The following is a 17,181-nucleotide window of genomic DNA, read 5'->3' on the forward strand; positions in this document are numbered from 1 at the left end:
TTAACATTGAGTCATATCACTATGGTTATTTAATTACAATAGCTTGCTTTTTCTATTGACCAATGTGCAAGGTCAAAATAGACTTCCAAAGAATAAAGCATTAGGTAGTGTTTTACCTGGCTTCTAAGGACTCTTGAGAATGCTTCTTACAAAATACTTGCCTTGATATTTTGTCTCTTGGGTTTTTAAAATGCTAATTATTGCAGAGCTTTATAATAAAAATCTCAAATTATATAAATAATGGATAATTAAATGACAGTCAAAATTTAATTGTCAATGAGCAATTGGCAGTTCTTGTAGTGAAATCTTGTAGAGGAAGCAAAATCTATTCAAATGTTGAAGCAGAATAAAGTCAAAGATTTTGTACAAAACCCACTTTGATCACCTGGTATTCTGTTCCTGTCCAAATGAGATCCTTTTAATATAGTGAGATGAATACTTACATGATGAAAAAACAATGCAGAACTACAGAGATAAGGGCTGTGTTCAAGGAGGTGGCAGGGCTGAGAAGGAACAAGAGGACAAGAATTTAGCACTGGGGGGACCTTCAGACTAGAAGGAGGAACTGCACCCTAAGGTGGATAAATTAGAAGTCATAAAAATAAGCTCAGAAAGAGTTCTAAATTTTTTTTGACGTCTGCTTATTTTATACCTGGAGCTAATACTATATGTAGTTTTGACACTAGTAATCTTTAAAAAAGGAAGTTAAAATTTGGATGTAGAAAACATACTGGAAAAGTGTCAAAGGAATTTAAGGACATGGAGAATGCCATTTGGTTGAGAGTGACAGAGTCTGACCTGCTGCACTTGCGAAAATTGGAAATCAGAAGCAAGTAGTATGTGAGTATCTTTGCAGGAAAAGAATACTACGTGCTTCAGGAGTAAAATAAATACTAATGACCAGAGAAGGAAATAATTAAAATTCAGAATTAGACTCACCTTTCCAGCAACACAAATGGCTAAATCGTAGAAAAACTGCAGTGGTGAACCTTGGTCTTTTGAAGAGAGAAATAATCACAACTGCCTTTCTGGAGCTTATCTAATCCAAGAGTAGAGATTGGAGTTCAGTTTAGGAAGTGCTGCGTGAAATAAAATAGCTTCTGATGGGAAGCAGTTCTGTTGGATTCTAGTTTATGAAATTTTGTTGAAGTCTCCAGAAGCTCCTGTGAATGTCAAAGAATTGTGGGTCAGGTCCTAAAAGCACCTATGGAAAAAAACCTTTTTCCTTACCTGATACATATTTATTGTAAGAAATGGAGGTCTGTGCAGATTGCTGAGAGTTTGGGAAAGAGGAGAGAGAGTGTGTCTATCATGAAATTAAACCTTTCAGGTAATTTGCTAAAGAATATGCTATTCTTGGATGAAATTATGACATGTGATTTAAGTGTGCTGATTAACTTTTTTTTTCTCAAGAGCTCTCTGGGAAGTTAACTACTAGTAAATGGTGTAGCTTTTAGTAATTGATATTTAAAGCTTTTGTTTTTTACTTTTATTATTTTATCAGAAATTAATTCTGTGTATGGGGCAATTTCTTTGTGATTTGTAGCTTCTCAGCACTGAAAATCAAATTAATATTTCTACTTGCCTCCTAGTCAGTGAAGTATGGGTGATTTTCTTTTTTTTTTAATATTCATTTATGAAAGGGGACTTAAGCTTCCAGCCAGTGACTTGTCAGAGGGAAGCTATTTGGTAAAGAGTGGAATGTATGGAAAAATTTATCTTGTAGAGGTATCTATGAGCTTGGCATGTTAAATGTGTCATCAGTTGTATAAGTAAGTACACAAGTAATTTAGTGTAGTATTTAAGTGACCTCATGAAAGTATTCACACTGTAAAAGTACAAAACCTTTTCTTTCTCCTGAGACCAAAACACCAGCAGGCACAAGATTAAAACTTCGCAAATGAGAAGTGAATGGGGAATTGGCAGGACACGCACACTCAGAGCAGGAGACTTGCAGTGAGTTGCTAAGCGAAGCTGTTAAGTGGAACAGGGTATGCCTGGCTGACAGATGTTTTAATTGTGCCAGAGATCCAAGGCACGCCATGGAAGAGATGGAGAAGGATGAGAAAATCTGAAGAGGACAGGGCAGTCTGTCCCTTACTACTTTGAATTTTGAGCTCACTAATGCTATTGAATAAGTAGCTGATTTTTATTAACTTATGGGGGGCTAATACCTCCAATGTTGTACAGCTGGAGACGTGCTCTGGTGGCTCCTGGCATGGTAGGGGAGAGCTGTGTGGTAGCAGTAAGTGATGGTACAAGAGCATCAGACCAGTGTCTCTTGGAGGGTAAGAGCTGGGCATTTTTTGTCTCCATCTGAAGGATATCCTCCCTGTTCTGTCTGGCTTTGTGGTTTGTAGATCTGTCTGTGCTAAGTGAGGAGTGGCTCATTTCCCATCTGTTCATATTCCACTTAGTCTTCCCCTAATTAAGAAGCAGAGCCGGGGGAATTCAATCTGGTATTTGCCATGATCTCTCTGCGTCTCTCCTTTCCCCCTCCCTCAACGCTGTTTATATTTTCCTTTTGGAAAAGGGAGATGCTTAAGTTTCATTATTTGTTTCCTCCCTAGTCCACTAGAGATACCTCACTTAAGAAGGAGATATGCTACCAGAGACCCCAGTGGGTCTCTGAAGTGAATTTACTGCTGGATTCAAGCAGAGGAAAAGCACTACACTGCTCTCTTTAGACAGATTTGATCAGCTTTGCTTCCAAGGAATTTGTGCACAGATGTCTACAGTGCAACTTAACTTTCTTACTTCTTGTACAAATCATCACTGAAATTTATCTTCGTGTTCTGGCAAAAGTTGTCTGGATCCCAGAAGCTACCATTTATATCTAAAAACTGAATTCAACAGTAAGAGAACTCTATACAAAGTGACCAATAGCTATCTGAACAACAGAGCAGTAAAATTCAAATAAATGTGCATTTTTAGTTTGTCTAATGAGCTTGACTGCATAACTTTGTTATTGTCTGCCTTAAAAACTTGCACAAGATAACCCCAGAGTAAGTTAAATTTGTTAACTAACCTGGATATATCTAAAGTCTAACTTAAAAGTGAAATTTGATACTTACCACATGTGGTGTTTCTCATATCTCTTACTAGTTATAGGTTTTCTAATGTCTGTGCTTCATTCAGAGTGGCTAAAGTGCAGGACTTTCTTGGCCATTCTGCATCTTAACTTACAAAAGAGATATTTTCTAATGAAGAATCTCTTCAATTCCAAACACATACTATTAACTTACTAGTATTTGGCTCCATGAGATGCCTGAACAGTCTGAGTCCAACGGGTAGGTTAGCTTCACCTACATCAAAAGGGAAGAATCATAGTGGATTTAAAAAGCCATATAGTTTCTTCTTTGAAGCCCCTAAAATATCATTGTTTGATCCTTTAAGTGAAGCTGGTTTTTGATCTTGTTAATGATGATTTGCCAGTGCAAGCCAATTCTTGTAATTTCTTTCCTTAAAGATTCTTTGTTGTCATCATCACCAGGTAACAGTAGATGTGTTTTACTGAAGACTGATTACTATCTATAAACAAGTATAACTAGTATAGTCGAGAGATAGGGTATATTTTGCAAGGTACCTGCATGCTTTACTTTAGAAGGAATTTGAACTTTTCTCTGTTCACAGAAGGGAGAATTAACCATTACAAATAGTGATCTACATACAAAACTCAACTATGTATTTATCAACACAAGAAATTGTGCAAATTACTGGTAATTGCCACTATGATATAATTAGATTTCTTTTTTCTGATTTTTAAACACTTATTTAACAAACTTGGACAAGTATCAAAAGAAAATACAGAAAACAGTAATATTAAATGTCTTCCATGTTCCACATGCTTTTAAAGTTCAAAGTAACTACATTCTGTATCTGAAAAGTGCATTGTATTGAGAGTGCTATCACGAGTGGCGAGTTAGTAAAACTAAAGTGTCAAAGAGGTTGTTTAATTAGAGGTTGTTTTTTGTTTAAACATCTCAATTTATTACTAGAGACAAAGTATTGTAGAGAGGGCACTTGGGTTATCTGTGCATGTATGGAAAGATGCTGCTTAGCATAAAGTTGGTTGGTTTATTCTGACAAATTAATATTCATGTGGTAAAATGATAGCTATGTGCATTCTTAATTAATCTTGATATACATGACTACTTATAAAATAGCCATCTACTAAAAAATAAATGCATCATTACTTGTAGCCCATTAAAATGTTTAGAAAAAGTGCAGCTAAATAATTATCCAGAGATATAATGTAGTCTCTTGTTAGTAACATTTTTGGTATGATAGTTGTATTTGCAAATTGATTTTCATTATAGTTAGCAATCAGGCAGAATAAATTTTCATTAGGGGAAAAAAAAAGCTACTGCTGGAAAAACAGGGATCTGTTTAGATGAAGGCAACTTAGGGCCATTTCCTCTTGTCCTTTTGCTTGTTACCTGGGAGAAGAGACTGACTTCCACCTGGCCTTCTTTGAGGTAGTTGTAGAGAGCAGGCAAGTTTCCTCTGAGCCTCCTTTTCTCCAAGCTAAACATCCCCAGCTCCCTGAGCTTCTCCTCATCAGACTTGTGCTCCAGACCCTTTCCCAGCTCCATTGCCCTTCTCTGGACTCTCTTCTGCACCTCAGTGTCCTTTTGGAATTGAGGGGCCCAGAACTGAACACAGGATTTGAGGTGTGGCCTCAGCAGTGCTGAGTCCAGGGGGATGGTCACTGCCCTGGTCCTGCTGGCCACGCTGTTGCTGATCCAGGCCAGGATGCCATTGGCCTCTTGGCCACCTGGGCACTCGCTGGCTCCTGTTCAGCTGCTGTTGAGCAGCACCCCCGGGACCTTTTCCAGCTTGCATCTTTCCAGGCACTCTGCCCCAGCCTGTAGCACTGCAGGGGTTGTTGTGACCCAAGGGCAGGAGCAGGCACAGGCACTTGGCCTTGTTGAACCTCAGACCTCCGGCCTCTCCCCATCAATGCAGCCTGTCCAGATCCCCCTGCAGAGCCTTCCTGCCCTCCAGCAGATCAACACTGCCACCCAACTCAGTGTGTCTCAGTGTGTGCAAACTCACTGAGGGTGTCCTTGATCCCTGCACGTGGATCGTGGATAAAGATGTTAAACACAGCTGGTCCCAGCACTGAGCCCTGGGGAGCAGCACTGGATGTAATTCCATTCACCAGCACCCTCTGGGCCCGGCCATCCCAACAGTTCTCTGTGCATCCAGCAGAGCACCCAGCCAAGCCATGAGCAGCCAGCTTCTGCAGGAGATGCTGTGGGAAATGGTGTCAAAGGCTTTATTGAAGTCCAGGTGGGCACATCCAGAGCCTTTCCCTCATCTACTCAGTGTGTCATCTTATCATAGAAAAGGAGATCAGGTCAGTCAAGCAGAACCTGCCTTTCACAAACCTGTGCTGGCTGGACCTGATCCCCTGGTTGTCCTGCAGATGTGATGGTTCTCAGGAGGATCTGCTCCATGACCTTCCCTGGCACAGAGATCAAACTGACAAGCCCTGATGCTGAGATCCTCCTTCCAGACTTTATTTAGACAGGCATCACATTTGCTGTCTTGTAGTCAGCTGGAAGCTTGAGATTCCAGTGAGCCAGGGCTGCTGGAAGATGACTGAAAGTGTCTCTGTGTGCAAGTCCCTCAGCTCCCTCAGTGGCTTCAGGTGGATTCTATCTAGCCCCATAAACTTCTCATTGACATAGACTTCTGTTTCCCCATAGGAAATTGTAGGTGCAACCCACCAGGTGTGTCCACATAGTGCTGAGACCATGCAACAAGGTCTGAGATAAAGTTTATATGTGGCTTGCCCTGTCCCAGTAGGAAAGAATGATGATGCTTTGGATATTTTCATATTGGCTGGTTAACACAAAGTCAAATTACAGCAGTTGGGCTACAGTTTGCTGGCTGCTGTAAAAATTATCTCTTTCATACCCAGTACAACCCAGGCCTGTGTTTCACTCAAATAGGAAAATCTTTTCATGGCGTGAAAATCTTTAAGGCTACTAAAATACACCTTAAGAGTACTTGAAACTTTGAGTTCATGTCCTTCACATTTTCCTTCTTCTTCAGTTGTTCAGTGGCCAACTAGCCAATATCCTCTTTTGCAGCTTTTTATAGCTAAACAATTTAAGTCTCCTACCAGGTTAATTACATTCAAGGTTTATGTTATATGGATTACAGTCTGAAGACTAGATTTCTGTGGGAAAAAATGCATTCAGAATACTGTGGTTACTGCTTTATTGCAATAGTTAACCTCAGAATAATGTTCCCTTTTCTGCTGGGAACAATAACAAGTCATGACTCAGTAGCCTTTATTATTACTAACTGAATTATATCCTAATAACTTAGCAGTAGTTTAATTTACTACATATACTAATGGTTACCCCTGTGTTCACTTTTTTAATTAAAAATAATTATTACACTACATCATATTTTCAATTTGTGATCAAGGCAACTGAATTCTACTTTTTGTTTTAACTTCTGTTATCAACTCTTCATCTTGAACAATTAAATACAGGCCTGGAAACAAAACTAAGCTCTGACTGTAGAGCACAAAAAGTTTCTACCACTACCTCTTCAATTCAGTCTGAAATTTAATGGAGTACTGGTATCAAGTGTAACATTAAGGAAATGTAATCAGTTTATAATACTTGTTTTCTTGAATAGACTTCAGTCAAGTACATAAAAACTTTTCAGTGGTGGAAAATTAATTTTAACAAAAAAAAATGAAAGCAGGCAAAGAAAACTGCTGTATTACTTGAATTCTCTGCTATTTTCAAAACCATGTTGGGTGATAGTATATCAAGACTTGTATTAGTAAAAACTAACTGTCCAGAAGTCAAAGCAGAGAAGGAACTGCAATGTCTGTAGTGGTGACCTTCAAGTGGTATCCTTTCTTCTGATTAGTCTAGAAAAATTGTTGATTTATAAATCTTGGAGAAGCATCCACATTCTTTCTTTCATTATTGAGTAGAGAGGACAATAGAGAGAGATGTCACTCTTTGTCATAGACATCAGTAATTATACTGGTTCATTGTACAAGCCTAGAAATATACAGAAAGAAGTGCAAAAGATTTATTTCTCCTACATATCATAATTAAGGTTTTCAATCTAACAAGCCCTTGTAGAGCTGTGTGCTTTTAGGTGATTTACTGTTATTCCTGCCACTCCTGAGTATTTCTGTTGAACTAAGTAACCTTGTGGGAAAATGGTTTTATTTCATGTTAAATTGATTTCAGAAAGCACCCCACAGTTGGGATAAATTAAACAATGCTTGAAGGCCTATTGAAATCAATGGATCTCCAAAATACAGAGACATAATTGTAAGTGTTCAAGTGTCATCTTAAATTGGGGGCTATAGTTTCCCTAATTTCTTGGTTGAGGTTATTACTTTATAATAATTACTGACCTTCTGTCACAGGGACTCAATCTGCATGTCCAGCTCCTGCAGAAGTCCATAGAGTGTGTGAACAGATTTAACAATGGTTAAAACCTCCAAATAAAGCATAGGTCCTACAAAAATAAAATTGTGTGGGTTTGGTGCTTGAGTGTGGTAGATGATGTATATTGATAATTAATCTCGCAAAGTATCATCATTCTTCTAGTGCAAATCTGTTTTGTGGCTTAGTTCATGGTGCCTTACCACACTGCACAAACATTCATTCTCTAACTACTGGAGCTGAAATTTTGGTGTTTAGGAATCTGCAATGTTAGCATTTATATATAAAATTTTATTAAAATTATCTTTGAAAATAAAATGGCTTTTCACCTAGCAGGGAGAACATTATGCTATGTGAATGTGTAAAGAGGGGAGGTATATTTCAATTTTAACAAGAGATGTTTGTGAATCACAGTACAATGAGGAAGGATAGCAGGAGCTGAGGTTTTCTGCTAGGGAGTAAGGATATACCAGATGGTTACTGCAAGTCTGTTTCATAAACATAGAAGTGTTCCAGTAGTCTATAATTAACTTGTTTAACCTTTTCAGAGTATGTCCATATTTATGGAAATATGCAAGGGGTCCAAAACATTGTTTTCTCATGGCTGTGCTGCTGCTGTTACTACTGTTGTTTTTTTTAGTGCAATTCAAGTATATAACAATTAGCATAAGTTCTTATTGGCAAAGAAAGATGTTTCCAGGCAAAAATAATTTGCTATACTTAGTCAAGGTTTTTTGTTTTTTAATAAATATAAAGAAATCTAGCGTAAATAGTACTTCCTCTGACAAAAGCAGAGGGCTTCTATTGCTTCTGTTGAAGCACCAGTAATTTTAAATTTCACTCTAAGAATAGTCCCTAATCTCTCTTCGAAATGCTGTATAGTCATTAACCAATTTTCTCCTCTTGAGACAGTGTGGAGCTAGGCTTATTTTATGAAAGGAGGTATTGTACAGTATTATGTGCTGAACTCTAGATATGAAATCATTGGAAGAGCTCTGGTACTAGAACTCAGAAGTGTAACTGTGGTCTTGGTTATGTACCAGATCACACTGTCTCAAGAGCAAATCCTGCTAGTGTTGAACTATAAGTATGGATGAATCCTCTGATTATAATGGTTGTGGTGTAATGCGTGTTCCTTCTGGATTTTTAATTACTGCATTTTTTCTTCCCCAGAGTTGATAATAAATATGCATCGATGTCCAGTAAATTCTCATTAAATGTTAAGGATGAGTTTTGAACTACTGATACACCTTTCTCCTCAAATATGCTTTTTTTTCTCAGAATATTTTTGAAGGGCTTTCTCAAGATAATGTCTGCAAATATGTGCTTTAGAGAATTCAGCTTGGTGCTGATGTATTGAAAAACATTTTTTTAAAAATGTGAATTATTTATGTTTGGTCTATATAAAAGTTACATACTTTTGTCTGACTTTGTTTTTTTTTGTTTTAAATCAATTGACAGAATTCATTGACAAGAAGTGCACCCCTTGCTAATGATTCCCAGGCACGCAGTGGTGCCCGCTTTCATACATCTTACGACAAAAGATATATCATCAAAACGATAACAAGTGAAGATGTAGCAGAAATGCACAATATACTGAAGAAGTACCATCAGGTAATAAATGAACTCTACCGAGGTCTGGGATGTCTTCTTAAGTATTATAATGCCAATCTCTTTTAGAGTCTTAAAAGTTTTAAATTTATAATTATGGAAAAAAGTCACTTCAGACTTTTTCCATTTTGCATTGGCAAATTATTCTATGTCTGTAGTTAACAAAGATGGACTCTTCTAAATATCTGCACTAGCATTTGATAAAAAGATATGTCTATGTGATAGAGGTAACTTGGAGGTTGTAAGGTCCTTTGCCTTACTTAAAAAGGTGGTCTTTCTTTTGGTTAGGGAACTCCCAGTCTTGACAGTATTTTATTCTGGGCTTGTTTGGAAAAGTCTGTGTACACGTGTATGAATGCTCCAGGTGACCTTTTCTTTCTGATCTAGTCAGTAAGTGCTCTGTCTTTCACAACAGATTTCAAACATTTAAAGTTGTATTATATAAGAAATTAAAAATTGCGTATGATTAATTTAAAAATCCTACTATTAAAAAAATCTGTTTTGACAATATGAATTTTCATACACAACATTAAAGTTAAAAGAGAACAGTGGAGTTCCCTCAAATCAGCCTCAAATAGCTGCTGTACTGTGCTGGTGCATAGTTTGTGTGGCTGGCACAGAGGGGAGGTGAACCTGGGAATTACAAAAAGCCTTAATAAAATCAGTGCTAGTTTTGTTAGCCCTACATGTGTTTGAATAAGTTCTAAAGCTGCAGAAGTCAGAAAAGCCTCTAAAAAATCACCTAAAATATGCTACACAATAAGAAGGGGGTTTTGTCCCTCTTTCCATCTTCCTTTTCTTCTCTGTGGGTAGGAATTCTAGGTGAAGACTTAAGGACATTTGGGATTGGGCTTTTTTATTGTTGTTTAGGTAGTTTATTTTTTGTTGTGCAGTGTTCTTGTTTGTAGTAGATTTTTTTAAAAAAAATTCATTACTTGTATAAAACCAGTTTTAACTTCTGAAGTGGGAGGCCAAAGCATTCTTTCAGGATACTTGGAACTGAAGGTATTGCCAGCTATCTTTGTAAATCTCAAAGGGAGATCTCTGAAGGCCTTCCAAGTCCAGAGTAACTTGGGAAGCCTTTGGGATGTTGGATGTGAACTCTTTTCTCTCTTCCTGTGGTGTTACTCTGTTTAAATGACATATAGCACCATGTTTGTTTTAATGTGAGTAAATATTACTATCAGAAATATTCTTAAGATGCCTCCTAATGACAGTTTTACCAAAGAAAATTTTAAACCTAACATAAATATAATTGTATCTTGGGGTTTATTTTTATTTGAGTTTTTAACTTTGCAATTTTAGTTTTGATCTGCAAGGATTTGATCTGTGAAGCTTTACAGCAAAATTAAAGTTGTAGTCTGTTTCGTAGTTGGCATTAGAAGCTAGTATTAATGATTCAGATTTTGAGACTTAATCCAGCCAAAAAGTCATTTTGCTTTTCGAAACAGTAATCTTTCAAGAGTATCAGTGAAGACAGTGCTAACATGAATTAATTTAATAATTTGGAATCTTTATTAATGCTTTCCAGCATCAGGGTTCATGTTAGGCTAAGTTACGAATAATGATCTGAAATTTATCTCTACCAGGCACCTAATTTTGCTTTATACTGCGAAACCTTTCATATAAAATAGCTCTCACTGGTGGCTCCAGGAGATTCATAAAGATACAACTTGTAGTTCTTTTTTGTCTCAGAACTTGAAAGCACTGTACAAAACTCGAAATACAGAGGCAGTCAAGTGCAAAGGCAGTTTATTAATTGAACTTTTTTATTTAAATTAATTTCAGAATCTTCAGCAATGTACTGAACAAGAGCTAAATTAAATCCACTAGCTCTAATGACAGCTAACGCAATGTCCTCTGTGCTGCTGCTGGAAATTGAATGCTTGGGATCACTAGGTACAGCAGCTTGTCCTCCCATTTCTCTAAATGTTTTTCAGGAATGCAAAGCTTATCTTCACTTGCTTTTCAAAGTCTAGCAAACCCATTGTCCTGGAGTAAAGGTATTAATGATTCCCTTGACCAAGTCTTCCCACACAGATTGGCCTTCTAGGTAGCAGTGCAATGCCAGATACCATCTGCTTGCACTTGAGCTCATTAATAGTCCCTACTGTGGTTTTGATTTGGGCCACCTTACTGTCTCCCAAATAATTCTGGGCAAGAATAAATGTGTTAATTAAGATGAGTTAACATTCCTACTTAGGAGTTTGAATATAAACATCCTTTTCTTTAGAGGGGAGCTTAATAACTTAGATGTGAGTTACTCCATTCCAGCTGGAATGGAATAATGATGCGTGAGGACAGTCCAAGACCTGTCTATTTTACTGTTGTGGATGTAACTTTATGGTTCTGTAGGATGGCACAGTTGCAGTAGTGTAAGACTTTTCAGGTGCTGCCCTGGTAGTCCTGTAGAAATCTGTGGCAACAACACAAGCTCTTGTGAGTTCAGTTGTATTTTGACATAGTCTCTTCTGCCAATAGTGGAATTGTCAAATTTCCTCTATTGATTTTCTTGCCTTACTGTCCAGTATCTTTCTTGGTTGTTAATAATTGTAGACTAGAGTGCCAAATATGGAATTTTTAGGGAGAAGTCTTTTTGTTAGCTTTTCTTCAGTTTCAGTTCTCTGACTGTCAGCAGCACTCACCACACACATGAAAATTCCTGGCCAAGCTGTGTTTCACAGCCTGAGTGTGATTTGGAATGGTTTTGAATTTCTGGTGGCATGTCCCTGCAGCATACCCTGTGCCAGTATGCTCTGAAAAAAGAGCTGTGTTGGAAATGTTCAGGCTTCCAAGAATGGGAGTGTGCAGACCCAGGTAGTGCAGGGATCACCCTGGAAAGGACAGCCTTTTTCAGATGCATGAAGTCTAGGGAGGCGATTCATGTGAATTTTAGGTTTTATCTCCCTTGTTCCCCAAAGGAGCTGAAGTTAGATCATCTCTCCATTAAGAACGGTGTCTTATAAACCATTATCTTGTTTCCTCTTTCAAGTGCCCAAGAAGGCAGTAATTATCTTCCATTATTTCTGGCATAAATATGAGTGAAATTCATGCCTTTTATGACAGATCTCTTTCAGATTTTGTTTTTTCCTCTCTGCGAATTCATTCCAGGTTTCTTTCACAGTTTGAAACTCTGAATGAGTTTCATTTAAACCATAGTATTTACTCACCTGTTTCCTTAAGTCTAATAGCACAAGGGCTGATAGAATCTTTCTAGACCTTGAAAGCACCTCTGTCCTTGCTTAGGGACCAAACAAGCCCTATCAAATATTTTCCAAGACTGCTTGAACTCCTTAACAATAAATACCAGAGGAGACATCTATCTTGAAACAAAGAATGCTGGAGAGGGAACCATCACAAGGCAGAAGTGTGAGATTCAGTGTGTCCTTTATTCACCTAAACAGTTTTCATCTTGGTGTTTACAAAAAAGCTGTTGTTTTCCTTGTGCATTTTTGAACTGCAGAGCTACCAATGAGGCATCTGGGAGTTTGTGGGGTTGGCAGAGAAATGTAGCACAGCAGCTTGTCCCATGAACCTCCAAAATCTAATTCCAAGTATTAGTTATTTTTTCGGGAAGTCACCAAAGCATTAGATAGAGACATGTACACTCCCACTGGCAAGTAGAAATTCAAGTTATTTTATCAGTAACTGGACATCATGGAAATGTATAGTTCACAAGCCCATGCAGTTCCCTTAGTCCTTCTTTTCTCCATTTGTCTGAAGGTGTAAAAACCTGTCTGTTCTTTGGAGCTCAGAGGAACTGAGGTTGTAATTAAGAGTCTGTATATGTAGGAGTTTACAAAAGGAGTGGGAATAGTTCATAGCCTGTAGACACTTGTAAGTTTAAAAATCCAAAATCTAGAATGGTGTTTTTAAATCATCAGATTATCTGATCAGAGTAAAATTCCAACCCAAAGGCTACATGCTATAAATGTGTAAATAACTGGAAGTGAGCTGGGCTTGAAGGAGTGTCAGGAGCAGCATGTGTATATATATATAATGATTCCAACTTAAAATTGTTGAATTGTAAATAATAGTCTTGACAATTGTAAATTATACTTGCTATCCAAAATGATGAGTTTTCAAAAATCATGAGTTTTCAAAATCATTTACCTGTCTATGATGCCTTTTTTTTTTTTTTTTTGGTGGCAGTCAGGCCTGCAACCTCAGACAGATGGTGAACACTTCAGTCTAAACACTGATGTTTTCTGTCAACTCATCAGATGAGTCTGACACTTTCAGTGTTGAGTAGAAACACTAGAGATAATTATTTTCTTTTCCAAAGTTGAAAGAGAAAAAAAAAAAAAAAACACTGAGCAAAACAACCATTAAGCAAACAGTAGGAATAATAACTTTCTCCATGTGTAAACAGGAAAGCATCCTGTGTTCTATGACTAGACTGTTAAAGCCCATTATGCATGGATCAGCCTTCTACCTACATTTGAAAGACAAAATGGCCTAGAGCTAGGTTTTTAAGTGCTAGGGTAAATACAAATACATACATGACATGCTAGGTTCTTGTGCTGTGATTCTCCATTCTAGCCAGTTTCTCACTACAGTAATAGTTTTTGGGACATAGTTCAAAATAATGCTTTTAGTCACATTTATTGATAATGTGCAATCAGTTTGGACTTCTTGTATTGGTACATTTTCAGTTGTAAGTAGAACTGTTCTCACCACTCTTAAGTGTTATTCAGCTGAATGTCATGTACTTATCAAATGCAGTTAGAACCATTGATATGCTCAAATGGGTCAGACTTCCAAGTATTAGGAAAACTACCACTGTAGGGGCTCACAGATGTAGTTGGACCATTTAAAATCGTGCAAGTTAATCAAGCATGTTTGTATCAAAGAGTATTTGAGAGCAAAATCGAATATTCTTTGGAAATACCTCCAAATCTAGTGTGGTCTTGTTTTAAACCTAGACTCCTTACCCCAAGAACATGGACCAGAAAAATCGAGTTAAAACCTATTGCTGCCTTTGGCATTGTTAAGGGAGAGTTCAGCATAGTCATCTGTGATAAAAGTGTTGTCAGAATTCCACCCTGTGTTTAAGGAATGGGTAATACCCTGCTTCTTCCTAAAGGAAAACTTTCTATTTCATCGTATATTCTAAGTTATGTTTATATATTTCTTTTGGATATATTTTCCTGTGCACAAAGTTTATTAATCTATGTAAAATATATATTGTAGATATTACTGTCTTTGTAGATATTTTCTAAAGTATAAATGTTATTTTCAAGGGCAGAAGTCATAAAATTCTGAAGGCAGGTTTTATAATATCTGAAATGTCAGAATCAAGACATCCTGCCCTTTTCCAGTGACATTAACTTGCTTAAAATCTTAAATTGGTGTGTAAGAGGAGTCCTTTGCTCTATGAGAACAGATAATGGGCAGGATAGAAATTTTAAAAAATAAAGCAATTTTAGTGTCTCAGATAAACCAACACCCTTTAAACACTTTTTCATGAAAATTACTTCAAAAGTGACAACTTACTCCTCACTGCTGGGCACCCAAGTAACTTTAGTAAAGAAGAGAGAAGCAGGTGAACAGGAGAGAATTGTTGGTGTACAAACCTTCCAGCATCAAGCTGCTCATGAGTACAGATCCCCTTTAGGTTTTCTGTAGGCAGCTGTCCTTGTTGACTGCACAGTTCTCTTCCCTAGGCAGGTAATTGTACGTGGAACTGACACCTATTGCACTGCCTCTTTGTCTCCCTGGCAACCAGCAGAAATAGTGAACAGTGGTAAAAGGAGAGGGAGAGGGACTGCCCATTTACCAGAGGCAGCAAACAGTGATGAGGAAGTGAATGGGAAGAAAGGAAAGAATAGAATGAGCAAAAAAGGGGAAATGGCTGACATAAATAGACAGAAATAAAAGACAAAACAAAAGCAGGAAAATAAGACCTTAGCACTTGAGGGGAAAAAGTATGAAAGAAACGGGAAAGCAGATTAAAGCGGGGGGGGGGGGGGAAATGTAGGCAATAAGGTGAAAAAGGGAGAAATTGCAGCAATAACAGTTCAGGGCTACGCAGGAATCAAGAAACGGCAGCAGATTGTGTGAAACACAGAAAAAAAAATTCAGATAAATAGATAAATATTGAAATAGTGAAATAATATAGTGGGCTAAAAACATTTTTGTCAACGAATTGATGACAGCATAGGTTGGAGAATATCCCAGAAAAGGAAATGGAGACTAGGTGCCTAGGAATTTGTACTGGCATGGATGGGTTTGTCAAGCTGGTAGGTTGCTGAAGCAGAGCTACATTAAAGTTTGTATCGTCCCCCTCCACATCAGTACTTGCACAGGTTATCAGTGGCTTCCTCCCACCCCCCAGCTCTGCTTTTGCTACATAAGTTGGCATTCATATGTATCACAAAAAAGGTAAAAAGCAAGGTGGTATAATGTAATGTTATTTAAACACAAACGTGAATGAAGAAGGATGTAATGGTGACCCTGACTCTGTATGTCCTGAAGTAGTAAGAGGTGAAGATTTCTGGGAGGTTTGCAGAGAAATGCAGTTGAAAAAAGGCCTTTCAGCAGTTCCCTGTGAGAATCAAGAGGCAGCACAGAACACAACTTCTGTCCTGTGCTAAGATAACTGACATGTAAAGCAGCTTTTATCTGAAAAAAACAAGAGAAGCAGAAAAAGGAGATGTGAGAATGGACGTGTTCTCATCCAAACAGTCTGTGTTTCACCTGCATCCAACAGGCCCACTCTTCCTATAGAAGAGGTGACCCTAAAAATGGGAAACTCGCTAGTTGGTTGTCAGATAGAATTGCAGAGGGCTGATGTACAAAGGGACCACACCGACTGGAACTGGAACAAAAAAAAAAAAAACACATTGAAAGTCTTCCCTGAAAGATGTGGCATTTCATAGGGAAATAACTGCACAAAATGGCAGAATGGTCTTGTCTGCACTGGCTCTGTGGAGACCTGGGTTTCACCAGCAGGTGTTTTCTATATATTTATTGGTTTTTATATATATCAGTTACTGATGTTGTGCACAGCACTTTTCAGAAGAGATCAGTCCACACAGTGAGTCAGTTGTAGCAATATGAAGTATGCTGTTCCTGGTAACAGATCTGCAGCCTAGATAATGGTGTGTGATGGTAACATTGAAATTGCACTGCACTTAGAAGTAAAAATAACTAGCCATGTCTGAAACAATGTGAAGTGCTGTGAATCACAAGGCTTGTATATAAAAACCTGTATATTTATTGATTGCTTCTTTAAATGAAGTTACCTTCTTAGGTGGTTCCTTTGAAGAAAACAGCTTTTTATATGCCTTGGTAACATGCAGCTTTCTGGCGTGTGCTGTAGTATGGCTAATGAATCCTTGCAATGTATCACATAAGTACCCAATGCACAATATTCTGTGAAATTATTAGGGTACAGGAAATTGGCAATAAGTGAAATATTTATAACTCTGAACAAGTCCTCAGTCTTTTTGGAGGGGAGTGATGCCACATGCCAATGCTTGCGCACAAAGTACATTGGTGAAGGATATTTCTGATTGCAGACAAGAGGATATAAAAGAAAAAGTTGAGCACAAAAGAGACTGTCAATGTCTAGTCCTGCACAAGGCCCAAAATGGTTTTAAAGAATTCCATAACTTGCTATGCAGTTTCTTTAATGGAAGTATCCTGGTGAATGTATAGACTTGTCACATAATTGTGCTTGAATTATCAAATGTTTGCCTTAATCGTGATACCAAAATTTGTGAATATTATATGTAATGGGGTAACAGAGAATGAGCATGTTGTGCATTTCTGAATTAATGTTTGCAAAATAGGGCTATGAGAAGTAGGAATGCTGACTTTTTGCATAGAGTAAAGGTAGCTATAATTCAGGATTTAATCTGTACCAATGTCAAATCATCCCACAGATGATCTCCAAGTGGAGGAGGAGAAATGGTAGAAGCAGAAATTTTACTGTGTTTTTTCTAAATAGACCCCAAAGTAGTATACCTTCTTTACCAATAAGCTGTATACATTATGTTATCTTTTTATGTATGTGATACCTTACATACATAGGGATCTATACCTTAGGAAAGCACAGCTGATAAAACATGTCAATATGCTGATGTTTCTTCACTTTGTTAATAATAATATTGTCCTCGTGCTGTGCATAAAC

The 17,181-nt window shown here is 37.6% G+C and overlaps 1 protein-coding gene across 3 annotated transcripts in view; it reads left to right on the forward strand.

Moving 5' to 3' along the window:
* Positions 1-17,181, forward strand: part of PIP4K2A (phosphatidylinositol-5-phosphate 4-kinase type 2 alpha) — a 107,631-nt gene that overhangs the window by 63,393 nt on the left and 27,057 nt on the right. For 2 of the 3 annotated variants that reach the window (XM_062507386.1, XM_062507393.1), the window contains exon 4: positions 8,895-9,047. The exons of the other annotated variant lie outside the window; for it this stretch is intronic. In XM_062507386.1, the coding sequence (XP_062363370.1) occupies positions 8,895-9,047 (153 nt within the window). The remainder of the gene's footprint in view (positions 1-8,894; positions 9,048-17,181) is intronic. 3 annotated transcript variants of the gene reach the window in all.

Source organism: Cinclus cinclus, chromosome 1 (genome assembly GCF_963662255.1).
Source record: "Cinclus cinclus chromosome 1, bCinCin1.1, whole genome shotgun sequence".
Classification (NCBI taxonomy): Eukaryota; Metazoa; Chordata; class Aves; order Passeriformes; family Cinclidae; genus Cinclus; species Cinclus cinclus.